This window comes from Nomascus leucogenys, chromosome 4 (genome assembly GCF_006542625.1).
Source record: "Nomascus leucogenys isolate Asia chromosome 4, Asia_NLE_v1, whole genome shotgun sequence".
Classification (NCBI taxonomy): Eukaryota; Metazoa; Chordata; class Mammalia; order Primates; family Hylobatidae; genus Nomascus; species Nomascus leucogenys.
This window is the reverse complement of record NC_044384.1, coordinates 124,236,663-124,252,509: the sequence shown is the minus strand read 5'-3', so window position 1 is coordinate 124,252,509 and position 15,847 is coordinate 124,236,663. Positions and strand designations below refer to the sequence as shown.

General features: G+C 38.7%; 1 protein-coding gene across 2 annotated transcripts in view; it reads right to left on the bottom strand.

Annotated features, from left to right (window-relative positions):
• NEK10 (NIMA related kinase 10) overlaps window positions 1–15,847 on the bottom strand; it is a 259,175-nt gene that overhangs the window by 92,574 nt on the left and 150,754 nt on the right. For both annotated transcript variants that reach the window (XM_012511285.2, XM_030812248.1), the window contains 2 exons: window positions 6,492–6,621; window positions 5,572–5,642 (listed from right to left, as the gene is read on the bottom strand). In XM_012511285.2, the coding sequence (XP_012366739.2) occupies window positions 5,572–5,642; window positions 6,492–6,621 (201 nt within the window). The remainder of the gene's footprint in view (window positions 1–5,571; window positions 5,643–6,491; window positions 6,622–15,847) is intronic.

The following is a 15,847-nucleotide window of genomic DNA, read 5'->3' as shown; positions in this document are numbered from 1 at the left end:
ATTTCTGCCGCCAAAGAAAGAAGTAAAAACTAAAAGGCAGAAATGGAATCCACAGGCAAATAGCCCAGCACTGTGCCCTGGACTTGTTAGTTAAAAATCAAGCCCTGACCTAACCGCTTGTGTTATCTATGGATTTCAGACATTGTATGGAAAAGCATCGTGAAAATCCCTGTCCTGTTCTGTTCTGTTCTGATTACCAGTGCATGCAGCCCCCAGTCAAGTAACCCCTGCTTGCTCAATCAATCACGATCCTTTAACACAGACCCCCTTAGAGTTGTAAGCCCTTAAAAGGGACAGGAATTGCTCACTCGGGGAGCTCAGTTTTTGGAGACGTGAGTCTGCCTATGCTCCCAGCTGAATAAAGCCCTTTCCTTCTACAACTCAGTGTCTGAGGAGTTCATCAGACTCATGAACTCATCCTGCTACAAAGTAATTACTACTGCTACCCACACATGGTAGATGAGAAAATTGGGCCTCATCCTGCTGCAAAGTAATTACTACTGCTACCCACACATCATAGATGAGAAAATTGGGCCTCAGGGAAGTTAAATTGAGTGGAAGAGGAGGCATTAGAATCCAGTTGACTCCAGAACCTGGTGACGCTCTAAACCTTTACACTCTAATGTTGCTATCTGACTCCCCTACTAGTATGTTAACCCCAAGAGTCCTGGGTAGCCATAGCCAGGGTCTATTAGTTTCAGAAGAGATTTACAGTCCTATTTGCCCAGATTTACAAAATCAAAGCAATGTCTCTGCAGCTTGTTATTTGCGCTACCCCTCCCTTGCCCTTTGTGGCACGCAAATACCTATTAAAAGGAGAAATTAAATGAGCAAATATGGTACTTTTGTCTTGACACCTCTGATGACTCTGTCAATTTTTAATGTAGTTTCCAAAAAACAATAAAGAACAGGAACAAACATAGAGATGAGCAGTTTAAATATATTTGGATTCATTAACAACAAGGCATGATCCAGTGTTTGTGGAATCAAATGATTTAAAGACAGGTTCGTCTCATTTCCCATAATATTAACCATGATGATTGCCAAAATTGCTCAGGTATTTACCATTCTGCAAGCCCTATCCTAAGTGATTTGCATATGTTACTTTGTGTAATCATCACATCAGCCTAATGAGACTGGTAGTATTATGATTCTCATTCTACTAGATCAGAAAACAGGGATGCAGAAATAATGGTCAAATCACTCTTTTTTTTATTTTTATTTAAAATTTTTTTTTGAGACGGAGTTTTTTTCTTTTCACCCAGGCTAGAGTGCAATAGCTCAATCTCAGCTCATTGCAACCTCCACCTCCCAGATTCAGGTGATTCTCCTTCCTCAGCCTCCCGAGTAGCTGGAATTACAGGTGCACACCACCAGGCCTGGCTAATTTTTGTATTTTTAGTAGAGATGGGGTTTCACCATGTTGGCCAGGCTGGTCTCAAACTCCTGACCTCAGGTGATCTGCCTGCCTCAGCCTCCCAAAATGCTGGGATCACAGGTGTGAGCCACTGCACCTGGCCTCAAATCACTTTTTAGAGTTTGCAACTGTTTACATGACTTAGCCCCAGATAGGCCTGTCTTCAGAGCCTGAGGCCTTAAGACTGTAGATTTCGGCTTCACTGTTGTTGTATAGAAATGCTAGTGATTTTTGCACATTGGTTTTGTATCCTGCAACTTCGCTGAAGTTGTTTATAAGCTTAAGGAGCTTTTGAGCCAATACTATTGGGTTTTCCAGATATAAGATAACGTCATCTGCAAACAGGGATAGTTTGACTTCTTCTCTTCCTATATGGATGCCCTTTCTTTCCCTTGCCTGACTGCTCTGACCAGTACTTTCTTTTTTTTTTTTTTTTCATTATACTTCAAGTTTTAGGGTACATGTGCACAATGTGCAGGTTAGTTACATATGTATACATGTGCCATGTGGGTGTGCTGCACCTATTAACTCGTCAATACTATGTTGAAGTATTGTCTTGTGCTGATTTTCAAGAGAAACGCTTCCAGCTGTTGCCTATTCAGTATAACATTGGCTGTGGGTCAAGCCAAGAGCCAGATCAGGAATGCAATCCCATTCACAATTGCCACAAAAAGAATAAAATACCTAGGAATACAGCTAACCAGTAAAAGAGCTTTACAGAGAGAACTACAAAACACTGCTCAAAGAAATCAGAGATGACACAAACAAATGGAAAAATATCCCACGCTCACACATAGAAAGAATCAATATCATTAAAATGACAATACTGCCCAAAGCAATTTATAGATTCAATGCTATTCTTATCAAACTACCAGTGACATTGTTCACACCACTAAAAAAAAGATTTTTAAATTTACATGGAACCAAAAGAGCACCTGAATAGCCAAGGCAAACCTAAGCAAAAAAAAAAAAAAAAAAAACAAAGCTTGAGTCATCATGCTACCTGACTTCAAACTATACTACAGGGCTACAGTAACCAAAACAGCATGGTATTGATACAAAAATAGACACATAGACCAGTGGAACGGAAAAGAGAACCCAGAAATAAGGCTGCACACCTACAAACATCTGATCTTCAACAAACCTGACAAAAACAAGCAATGGGGAAAAGATTCCCTATGTAATAAATGGTGCTGGGATAACTGACTAGCCAGATGCAGAAAATTGAAATTGAACCCCTTTACAAAAATCTGAACTGAACCCCATATACAAAAGTCAACTCAAGACAGATTAAAGCCTTAAATGTAAAACCCAAAACTATAAAAACCCTGGAAGACTACCTAGGCAATACCATTCAGAACATAGGCACAGGCAAAGATTTCATGACAAAGATACCAAAAGCAAAAATTGACAAGCTGGGGGCCAGGCACGGTGACTCACGACAGTAATCCCAGCACTTTGGGAGGCCGAGGCGGGTAGATCACGAGGTCAGGAGATGGAGACCATCCTGGCTAACACTGTGAAACCCATCTCTACTAAAAATACAAAAAATTAGCCAGGTGTGGTGGCACGGGCCTACAGTCCCAGCTACTCAGGAGGCTGAGGCAGGAGAATCGCTTGAACCCGGGAGGCGGAGGTTGCAGTGAGCTGAGATCGTACCACTGCACTCCAGCCTGGGCAACAGAGCAAGACTCCAACTCAAAACAAAAAAAAAAAAAAGAAAAAAAGAAAGAAAAAATCAACAAGTGGGATTTAATTAAACTAAAGAGCTTCTGCACAGCAAAGGATACTATCAACAGAGTAAACAGACAACCTACAGAACAGAAGAAAATGTTTGCAAACTATGCACCTGACAAAGGTCTAATATGCAGCTTCTATAAGGAACTTAAGCAAATTTACAAGAGAAAAACAACTCCATTAAAAAGTGGGCAAAGAACATGAACAGACACTTCACAAAAGAAGACATACATGTAGCCAACAAGCATGAAATAAAGCTTAACATCACTGATCATTAGAAAAATGCAGATCAAAATCACAATGAGATACCATCTTATACCAGTCAGAATGGCTATTATTAAAAAGTTAAAAAATAACAGATGCTGGAAAGGTTCAGCGAAAAAGGAACACTTATGCACTGTTGGTGGGAGTGTAAATTAGTTTTACCATTGTGGAAAACAATGTGTAGTGATTCCCCAAAGACATAAAAACAGAACTACCATTCAACCCAGCAATCCCATTACTGGCTCTATACCTAAAGGAATACAAATCATTCTATCACAAAAACACCTGCACACATATGTTCACTGTAGCACTAATCACAATAGCAAAGACATGGAATCAACATAAATGTCCATAAATTCTAGACTGGATAAAGAAAATATGGTATACATACACTATGGAATACTATGTAGCCATAAAAAGCAACAACCTCATGTCTTTTGTAGGAACATGGCTGGAGCTGGAGGCCATTTCCTTAGCAAACTAATGCAGGAACAGAAAACCAAATACTACATGTTTTCACTTATAAGTAGGAGCTAAATGATGAGAACACCTGGACCCATAAAGGGGAACAGCAGACACTGGGATTTATTGGATAGTGGAGGGCAGGAGGAAGGAGAGTATCAGGAAAAATAGCTATTGGGCACTAGGCTTAATACCTGGGTGATGAAACAATCTATACAATCCCCCATGACACAAGTCTACCTGTATAACAAACCTGCACATGTGCCTCTGAACTTAACAATTTTTTAAAAAATCAATTAAAAAAATAAGACTGTAGATTAGTATTGTGCCAAAGAAAGAAAGGTTTAGATATCATCCTACAAAAACAGGTGAGGAGTAATATTAGCACAAATAATGGGCTAGGAGGAGAAATCAAAGGGAAAGGGGTATAGCCACAATAATACATCTATTATATTTCATCAGAGATGGGGCTAAGTGCTAGCACAGATACCAACCCAAGTTTTAAAAGACTCAGAAGGCAGATGAAAAAAGATTCTATCCGGGGTGACTCTAGAATTTCTACAATCCAAAATACTGAGGATTTGGCTCAGTTTGATGGGATGGTGAAATCCCATCAACTTAAGTACCCAACTTAAGTACTCAAGATGCAACTTAAGTACCCAAGATGGTCCAGAAATAGCAATCAGGCAGATACATGAGTCATTTATTCTTACAAGCAATATTTATTAAGGGTCTACTCTGTGCCAGCCACGGCTTTGGGCAATAAAAGCTGCAAACTAAACTGACTAAGTCCCTGCTCTTGAGTTTCCATTTTGGTGGGGAAGAGACAGACAATAAACAAAAAGCATGTATGCACATGTATGATATGTCAGGGATGATGAGTGCTGTGAGCATTTTAAAGCAGGCAAGGAGGTTAGAGAGTACTGCGAGGTAGTGGGGCCATCAGGGTGGGCAACATTTTAGCAGAGACTTAGAGGAAGTGAGGGCCTGTGTCACACACATATCTGAGGAAAGAGAGTTCTAGGAAACCATGAAAGCAAGGGCAAAGGTCTAGAAGGAGGGTGCATGCCAGGACTGGTGGGAAGCACCATGTGGCTGGAGCAGAGAAAACAGAAGGGGAAGTGGGAGGGAGCATGGGTGACAGGCCAGCAGTCATTGGCCAAAACTTTGGAAGTACAACTAAATAATGACTTTCATTAAACTCCTGCTATAGTGGTAGCTGGAGCTCCTGATTCTCTATGAAAAATTATGATAAATCACATTATCAGTTTAAAAATGGAAATTAAAAAGTACCTGCAACTTTATCATCTAACATAGCTTTTTGTTTCATGTGTTCTTGTCTGGCCTTTTTCCAGTTTTTTGCATATTTTTATGGGGTTTGTCATGGTTACAAACACCTTTACATCGTATTTGTCTTACCCACATATCACAATGTGTTTTACAGGTTGTTACAAACCCTTCCAAATAATCGTTCTAGTGGTTGCATAGTAAGTGAATGCTCTACTTCCTCTTGGATACTTAAGTAGTGTCCAAATAGTCACTGTTACTGATGATGCACAAACATCTTTCTAGATTTGGATTATGTAGGGACTCTTTCTCTTCATGAGCTTTTATCCATAAATAGTGATTAATTATAGACATGAGGTATTTCTTGATTGTCCCTACATGTCTGAAGCCGCAAGACTAATTACCTGCTGATGGTGTCTGTTACTTTTTCAGAGTAGATACCTTCTGGCACTGGTTCATATACCGCCTCCACTATCTGCAAAACAAACAGACTAGAGTGATGGAAGCAAAGGGGCCATGGATGTCTTTGAATAGTTAGTCCTTGACCATAACCTGAGAGTTACTAATTAAGCAGGATAACTTCATACACAAATTTTACTCAGAAATCCTGACCAAATAAAACATTTGCATCAATTAAACAGTTCTTGAATGTGGAATTATATTCTCCAAGCTGAGTTAAAAATTAACCTTAGATTCATAATAAAATGGTGTATGAGATAATATAAGGTGCTGGATTGTGAGTAGTCCAGACTGCAATTAAAAATAAAAGACTAGCCAGGTGCAGTGGCTCACGCCTGTAATCCCAGCACTTTGGGAGGCCGAGGTGGGTGGATTACCTGAGGTCAGGAGTTCAAGACCAGCCCGGCCAACATGGTGAAACCTAAAAAAAATAAATAAAAAATTCAGGCATGGTGGCACATGCCTGTAATCCCAGCTACTCAGGAGGCTGAGGCAGGAGAATTGCTTGAGCCTGGGAGGCAGAGGTTGCAGTAAGCCAAGATCATGCCACTGCACTCTAGCCTGGCCGACAGAGTGAGACTTTGTCTCAAAAATAAATAAATAAATAAATAAATAAATAATAGAAGACTAAACGTCTTTTTAAAAATAATTTTGTATTATAAATAAAGACAATTATAGAGGGAAATAAGCCATTACACGAGATATATACTTAGAAGAAAGCGGAAAAAATAAACTGGATCATGCAGTTAAAAACAATTCTTGCTTTTAATGGGCAGTTATATACAAATCACAGAGATCTGTTTAATAAGAAAAGGAATTGCATTTTTAACTACACGAGACCCTTTTGTCTCCCAGCATTGCTTACTTTTGTAGCCAAGGACAGCATGTTAGTGCTGTAGAAGGGGGGATTCAAAGTCGCCATCTGATAAAGGATGCATCCTGCTGCCCAGACATCAACCTTCTCCCCATACGGCTCACTCTTCAGTACCTCAGGGCTGACGTAAAATAAGGACAATACATGCTAAGGAAGGGAGAATCTGCTCAGAAAGATCCAATTTTCAAGCTTTATTAGAGTTACTTTTTAAGTATCTGAAATGCTTAACTTAATCACTATTTCAGGAAAGGATATCAAAAAGTCTGTTTGAAATTTCCCAGCCTCAGATGAACCAGGAAGCATATCAAGCAATTCCAGCTTAAGCACTAAATACCAATAACTCATATAAATATCACCTAGTATGCATCCAAGGATGTGTTTATTTCCAGAAAGAGCTAGCCCACTGTGGTAGATGGAGTTGCTGGCCCCAGTTCTTTGCTGCTGTGGGAGCTTCTCTACATCCCACCCTTGCTGTAGCCTCTTCTGGGCAGTGTTCATCATCCGCTCCTGCCTTTGGTTTTGACTGTGTTTTCTTCCTTTGACCAGTGGAATGTGGAAGTGACAATAACCTGATTAGAGCCTCAGTCTGAACAGGTACCGAGGGCTTCCATTTATCCTTCTAGGAGCTTCAGTCCACTACCAGAGGAAGAATGTGTAACAGGTAGCTTCCACCCTTGCAGCCGGGGCCCAGCATAAGACACACAGAATCCGTCTGCCCCCAGACAACCCATATACCAACAGGCTGGAGAACTAGCCTAGCAGGCTCACATACCTATGATTCTGAAGTTGAATGCCACTGAGACTTTGTGGTGATTAATGATAAGGTGTTAATTCAGAAAAAACTGACTGATAGAGCCTTCCCCTTTGCTATTCAGCTCTAGCATATAAAGTAGGGGGAAGACCATATTTAAATATGTTGCGGGAAATGACAATATCTACCATGTTCACTGCTTCTGAAATTGCCACACAATTTAAACAACACTTAAATAATCTGCAAGGGTTCTTGAATCTATTTTTTAATTTAATTGGATTTAATTTATGTGGAGGCAAGTGTAGTTCACTTGGACATTTTGTAATAATAGAAGTTTCCTTTAACATATATGTACACCAAAAAACAAAGTACTAAAAGTACTCAACACACACACACCCTAAATTAAGTAGCTTGCTAATTCAGTTCCATAATAAGTACTTGGGTCTGGCCTCAGTACTCTAATGGAGTAAAGATTAATATAGTTAGCATTGACAGTGGGTTAAGGTATACAGAAATTCATAAATTAGCATCAAAACAATCAGGGCAGGTATACATCAGCATTGACTTAAAAATAATCAACAAATTACTGTTCTTGAGAGGAAGAAGAATTCCTAGTGTAAGATTTATAGTATGTATTTGCAAAGAAAAGTATGATTTCTAGGTCTATCAGTTAAGCATTTTCATTTTTAGTGTTTTTCAGTTCAATAGTATGGAAATGGGGGAATTGGGGCTTAGATTTCCACAGGGCTCTGCTGGTTTTAACTGTGCAAAAAGTATTCCCTGCCATCCCTTCATCAGCTGCTCACATTAAAAAAAAAAAAATGCTTTAACAAGAGGAAAACATGCTCAACAGAAAATGTCTTTGGCTCCCCACAGACAAATTTCTCATATTCTCATCTACTGAGATCTCAGAAGATTTGCTTCATATTTCCAAAAGATCACGAAGCACAAGCTTTGAGTGTTCCACCCATATTCCCTCAAATCCCTTTTGCATTTCCTATTTTTGGTGTGCTTTCACTCCCCACAGCCAGCACCTGCACTTGTTTGGAGGACAGCTTTCCATTTTTTCCTCAAAAGATAAATTTTCAATGTCTCGTTTATAAGGGCACTAATCCCATTGGTGAGGGCAGAGCCCTCATAATCTAATCACCTACCACAGGCCACACTTCCTAATACCATCACGTTGCAGGTTAGGATTTCAATATAAGAATTTTGGAGAGACACAAGCATTTAGTCTGTAGCAGACTTTCCTCTCGAAACACTGCTATGCTTTTCACTCATCCAGTAAATATGACTAAGCACCTCCAAAGTACTAGTCACTCTTCTACCTGCTTGGAATCTGTCCTCATGGGGCTTACCTTCTAGTAAGGGACAGGAGGCAGAGAAGATATAAAATAAAACACAAGAAAATAAAAGTAAATGATGTAGTATTTTAACAAGTGAAAAATGCTATAGGAAAATAAACTTGACTAGAATAAAGGAGGTCTGGAGAGGAGGTAAGGTGGCAAGTTGCAATATTAGAAAAAATGGGTCCTTCCTCCCTCTCAGATACCATATAATGACCCTTCAGTGGCTTCCTCCTTCATTCACTCGTTCATCTTCTCTTCATACTTTACTCTCTCCTTGGATAATTTCATTCACATCCAAGGCTTCCACTGAAACCATATGCTGGTAACACGCAGACCTAATTTCCATTCCTCAAGCCCCTCAAGTGCACACAGAGATGAAGGCTCTGTTACAAATCACTGACTAAAATAGGGTTAAAGCAGTGGACTCTAAACAATTTGCCTATTTTATAAATTAGGGCGGAGAACTCATCCCAAGTCTACAATGCTTACTTTCTTGAATTTCAAGCACTGTTTCTGAGGTGTACGAAACAACCCTGCAGGACAAAGGCGTGAGCATCTGCAACAGGAAGATAGCTCCCTGGGAGATATCTTAAAGCCCTGGGCCTGTGACTGTCTTTGCCCACACATGACTTCCTGAGGGAAACATTTCTATTTATTTTTCTACTTCCACCTCTGCTTCCATTTGCACTTCAAAACTAGTCACTTCAAGCAATCCTTTTAAATATGTGTGTGTGCTATGGGAGCTTTTTCTTAATCTGCAAGACTCCGGGGTGACTACTCTGCATCCCAGGGAACCTTTCTGATGTCAAGAGTTAATGTTTCCAGGACATCTGCTGGTTTCAGATTTGCCCCTAATTCCTGGTGTGTCCAGCATTACCACATTAGCGTTAAATTTATCCTCTAAATGCTAGTTCTTTCCTCAAAAGATAAGATTATAAGATTTGACAACTAAGAGTTTGTAAGAACTAGCTTATTTTCATCACTAATGAGCTGAAAGAAATACTGGGGCACAGGTATGAGAAATTGAAGAAGAAATTAAAACCTTAAGAGAAATTTAAAAACTATCATTGAAGAAGTAACTCATTGACAATATAATGATCTAGCATCTTGGAAACAATGACATTTAGAGATGTCATAAAAGAAAATGTTCCCTTAACAAGCGTTAGAAAATACTAATAAAAGAATCTTAAGGAGTTTGGGACACAGTGAGGGCTAAATTGTTTGAAGACTATTACAAAGTCTATTTGATAAATAAATAAAAATAGACTTACTACTGTAAGTCTATTTTATTGAAGTTATTTATCCAATAATATTTGCTTCACTAGGTAGAGACAGAAAAGGGATTTTTGCATCCCACTGCAATGTGTTAATTCTGAGTCTATTAAAAAGTACACTTAGTTCTCAGGTATTGGCTATCACACCTTCATCTCCCGGGAGTACCTTAAATACAAAGGAGAAAGAGAACTAACTTATCATCGTTACTGAAAAAAGAACATAAACCTTCTGTCTGAAGGTTTAAGATGCATTATTTGTGCACCCAAGGAGGCAAAACTCCATCTGAACTCATGAGGATAAAATTCTGACCTGAGATGACATAATTAAGTCTGTGTGCCAATAAGTAACCATTTATTTAGACTGAAAATCAAATGATGCTCTAATTATAATTCATTGTACAGCATGTAGCAATATAGGATGAATAAAATGTGTGTGTGTGTATTTTTGTGTGTATGCATGTATTGTGGATGTCTGTGTATTTGTATGTCTATGTGAATGTTTGTGTGCATGTCCATGGATATTTATGGTTGCTGAAGGTAGGTGAACCGTTGCCGAGAAATGGCTCAAAAAACCATCACTATGGTAGGATAGGAGTTAATAAGAACTAATGAGGATGCAGAAACTTGGAAAAACCACAGGGAAATAAATCTCGGTGCATTTTCTGGAAAAACTGAGCAACATAATATTCAGATATATGGTGAGATAAGCATAGCTTAGCAGAAAAGACACTAGGCAGGAATCATGAATGTAGAGAGATTCATCCATGCCTTGATCTTTTTCTATAAGGTCCTACTTATTATAAGCACTTAATAGCATTGATAAAATATAACCTGGTCCCACAAGAGCCATAAAAATTAAAGAGCACCCTAATCAGCCTTGTGGCATTCTCCACTATGGAGGAGTAAAGGGATTGAGCCAGAAAAGAGACTGGAAGGCTGGACAAGCCCACTAATGTGGTGATCAGGGTAATGAGAAGATGAAAGCCACAGGACTTCAGAATTGATTGGATGTGGGGAGGAGAAAAAGAGAAAGGAAAGATGATCCCCTCCTTCTCTAGGCTCCCAAGTATTTGGTTCTGGTGACTAAATGGGTATAAGAGTCATTAACACAGATACAGGGGGAGCAGATGTGCAGGAAGAAACTACATCAATTTGGAATATATTAATTCATGCATGTCTGCAAGATCCACAACTGGGGATATTCAATGGGCAACATCATTCTAGATATGAAGAGTCTCTCAAAACCTTATCCTCAGAGCATGTGCTGTCTATAAGCCTGGCATCACGGAAATGTTCTCAGCTCATAGATGACTACTGCCATTATGCAGTTAGTTAAAAAGATTTGATACCTAAACAACTCTGACTTTTCTGAACACAAACCTCTTACAGAGAGACAAGAGAATTAGAAGACACATTCAAGAGCTGTGGAATAATATACTATGCCACTAAAAGAAATTGGCACACCTTTAACACAAATTTGAGAGCCTGCCTGCTTCTGGACAGCATCCAGCATTGACAGCTTTATCCACTAAAAATATAGGACAGCCAGTTAAATTTGAATTACTTTTAAAAATGCAATAGTTGAAAAATATGCTAAAAAATACAGTAAATGGGACATAAACTAAAATGTTCATTGGTGTTTATTCAAAATTAAAATTTCATTGGCCACCCTGTATTTCATCTCACAATCCTAAATTGCAGTATTATTCATGTACTCTTCTTTGTTAGTGTTTAAGTCATCTTTATTCTAGAAAGGCACAAAAAGAGCTATTTAAACACTATCTATGGTTTTCTGCACTTACGTTACAAAAATAGCAAAGCAGGGTGTTTATACTGGGCATTTGGGACACTTCTCTAAATGCTATTTCTTTCATGTTGCATGAAGCTATGCATTAACATGCCTTAACTGCCAATGAAATCAATGATTTAAAAATTCTTTAAAATATAAGCAGCATCTTAAAGTACAAAACACATTTGAATATATGAAATGTTAAATTCAGGCCTAGTTTTAACAAACATTTTTACCAAATGTCTCTGTAAATGTTAAGTTAGATAATAAACAAACTAGAGTAGAAGCCATCAGAATAGCCTCCGTAGTCCCATAGCAAAGGTGGGCCACGACTGGTTTCTAGATGCCAAACCCTCTTTTTAGGTCACCTAGCTCCTGTGGATTGTGTTTAGGGACATGCATGTGAACAAAACCAGAATATCTCACCCCCAAAAAACACTTCTTTGGCATATTTCCATATAGCTATTCAAAGGAACTGCAAACCACGGAAATCTTCTTGAAAATCTCTTTTGTGGAGAATATTTGCATCTGTAGAGAAAATCTACATTCATGAAATAAACAGCTAGGGTTTCTCTGAGCCCACCCCCACCCCAGTCCTATCCAAACCCAGGAAAGATTAACTCACAGGAATGAGAGGGAGAGTATGATACCTCTGAAAGTCTGACAGAGACATGTTACCACAGGCCACCATCTATTCTGAGAACTGCTACCTGTGAAATTTCATGTGCCTTAGTCTGTTTTCTGTTTCTGTTCCTTATAACAGAATACCTGAAACTAGACAATTTATAAGGAAAAGGAACTTATTTCTTACAATTCTGGAGGCTGAAAATCCAAGGATGAGGGGCTGCATCTGGTGAGGGCCTTCTTGCTGGTGCAGACTTTCTGCAGAGTCCTGAGGCAGCACGAGGCATCACACAGCAAAGGGGCTGAGAGTGCTCACTTGGGTCTCCCTCTAGTCCCATTCTCATAATAACTCATTAATTCCTTAATCCATGAATGGATCCTCATGATCCACTAGATCATAAGGGCTCTTCTCTCATGATCCAGTGATCTCTTAAAGGTCCCATCTCCTAATACTGCCACATGGGGAATTAAGTTTCAACCTAAGTTTTGGAAGGAATAAAATTTCAAACCATAGCACTCTGTATAACAAGACCACCTTCACTAGCCAGGCCTTTTCTTGTCCCTCCCTCCCATAACCTGTCTTGCACAATCCAAGCCCCTATTCCTTCTGCAACTTCCGGATGGTATAAAACCTTCAGTCATCTGGCCTTTTCTGAGTTTTCATATTTCATATTGTTCTCATGTACCCATGTGCAAGTAATAATTTGATACCTTTCTCCTATCAATCTGTCTATTATGCATTTGTTTTATAGACTCAAATTATCAAACCTTCAGAAGGGTGAGGAAGGAGGAAGTTATCTTCACCCCTACACATGATTCAGACCTCTAAATAACATTTTATGAACCAGAGTGACAAGACACTCCACCCGGAAGAGTTATCAATGTACTTTTTATGAATGAGTGGTAGACAACTGCTACAACTAAAACCAATCCCTTATTTGACAGATTAATGCAATACTTCTTCAAGTTAGGGAAACATTTTATATCTAATATATATAAAATTCATAACAGTAAAAAGCAGAAGAGACTGACACTGCATTATGCAAACCAGGATCCGTGATTACCAGTGTAGCTGTTGATCTGCCTTTAATTAGTTTCTTGTTTTTACTGCAAAATGATGAGTCAAATTAGACTAAATTTTTATCTCTCCACTAGGATCAGTGGACATTGACTGAATGACACAATTGATTTCAGATCATTTCATGCGACACTCCAAATTATGTAGAATCTGTTCATGAGATAATAAACGTGCAAGTGCTGTGAAAAATACTAAGTACTATACAAATACAAAGTGGCATTATTATTACATAGAGAGATCTGTCACATTTCATAGGGACTGTGACAATAAGTGAGCTAGAAAAAAACAGGCAGCAGAATAAATATGGTAGTGAAGAAGGGACTGTCATATTCCTGAATTCTGAGGAGTTCTGAGTGGACAACCAAATAGTTGACCTTCTGTCTATTAAAGTCAAAGTCAGATAGACCAAGAACCTTTACTATTACAGGTAAAAATGTTGGTAGTGGTGACAGGGGTGTCAGTTGTCCTTTCCATTAGGTCCAGTTTGGTAAAAGTATGTATGATCTCAAAACACGAGTGGCAGCCTACTCTCACCTTGTCCCACCCATGTTAGCCTCCCTCCTGATCTTTGCCCCTAGTTCATGGAAACCCCTATCTGGCAAGTTTACCCATTCATCTCCAAGCAATACTATGAGCCAGGAGCACGTAGTAGAATACAGGAGCAAACAAACACACACAAAATACCTGGCCTCATGGAGTTTACATTCCAGTAAAGGAGACAACCAATATACTAATTGATTGATTGACTGATTGATTGATTGACTGATTTAAAATTTATTAGATGCCATGAAGAAAACAGACTATTTCTTAAAATAACATTTATCTCATGAATTGACTTTTAAACTGTTCTGTGGCCTTAATAGGCTGTTTGACTTTGGAGGTGAGGTTGGGTAGATATTAATTTCCTCACATCTGTAAGACAGAGAGATAATTTGTAGTATCTATTCCTGTTCCAAATGCTATGTCCATCGATTAAAGACTGAAAATACCTTCGTGACAGATATGCACATAGTTTTAAGATAAAGATTACATTTCTTTTTCAGTGTGGTTTAATCTCTGAGAACAGAGTCAACACTGTTTTCCAAATTAAAATGTGTTCTATCAAAACAAATTCATGAACATGTAAATAATTTTTGATTATTGCTTTGGTACAGTAGTAAAATCTGTGTTTTAAGATTTTTAAGCAAAATAAGGCATTTTTATTTTAACAGATAACTAACACATATTTCAAAGTCACTTTTAAGAATTATAGATGTCTTAACCTGAATCATCACCACATTTGCTCAAAAAATGCTGGGCAAATAGATCCTAAATCTGTAAACTTATGTGGCTGAAGAACAAAAGAAATGCTTTTCTCTTTCATCTCTGAAGCAGAAGTTCCCTCACTGAATATGCGAAAACCAATGGCCATGGCCTTTGACAACTTCCTCAGAACCAATTTCACTCTGTCTCCCTACTCCCATTTGCTGAGCAGATACAAAGACACCTGTCAAGAGAAAACACAGATTTGATGACATCTGAGGACCAAGGAATGTCCTTTACACAAAATATCTTCTCTGACACCAATGTGTGAGTTCTCACAATTAGTGATTTATTCTTCTATGTTATATAGTAGTTATTTCTGGGAAGTAGATAAGGAGAAAATGAGGAAGAGGGGTGAAAATATGGGGAACCCAGGGCTTGAGTATGTTTGACAGTGACTGTTGGTTGGTGGTGGACTAAAAGATAATAGCTTGATAAGATACTGAGGCCAAGGCCACACAGGGAGTAACTTTATCGTAATTTCCCTCAAACTAGAGTGTGAGATGGAGGCAGGAGAATGGAGTCTGGAGGCAGGAAACATAAGGCCAATTCATACTGACTTCCTGGAACTAAATTAAATGGGAAATTTAATTAAATGGGAAATTAAAATTAATTTCCTATGACAGGAAATATCCTCTCCATTTACGTTGGGCGTGCCCCAAGTAAATGACTGTAACTTTACTTCATCCTCTTCATTTACATAGGGCATACACCAAGTAACCAATGGAAACCTCTAGAGGGTATTTAAACCCCAGAAAATCCTGTAACAGGGCTCTTGAGCCCCTATGCTCAACCCACTCCCACCTGTGAAGCATACTTTCATTTTAAATAAATCTCTGTTTTTGTTGCTTCATTCTTTCCTTGCTTTGTGCATTCTGTCCAATTCTTTGTTCAAGATGCCAAGAACCTGGACGCCCTCCACTGGTAACAAGATAAAGACAGAGTAGAGGGAATAAAGAAAGAAGGGGTTTCAGAGAGGAAGGGAGGAGGAACTTTAAGTCACATTTTATTAAAACTGATCTTTGCTGTCTGTACCTCTGACATGACAACAAGCCGTTTTCCTTGGTATTTTGCTTTATTGACATTCTGGTTTGCCATAATTGGTCATCGTTTCTACTAACCTGACCAAAAATTAAGGTTTGAAAAAATGAGCAATTGTCCAATATATGACTCCTAGGTT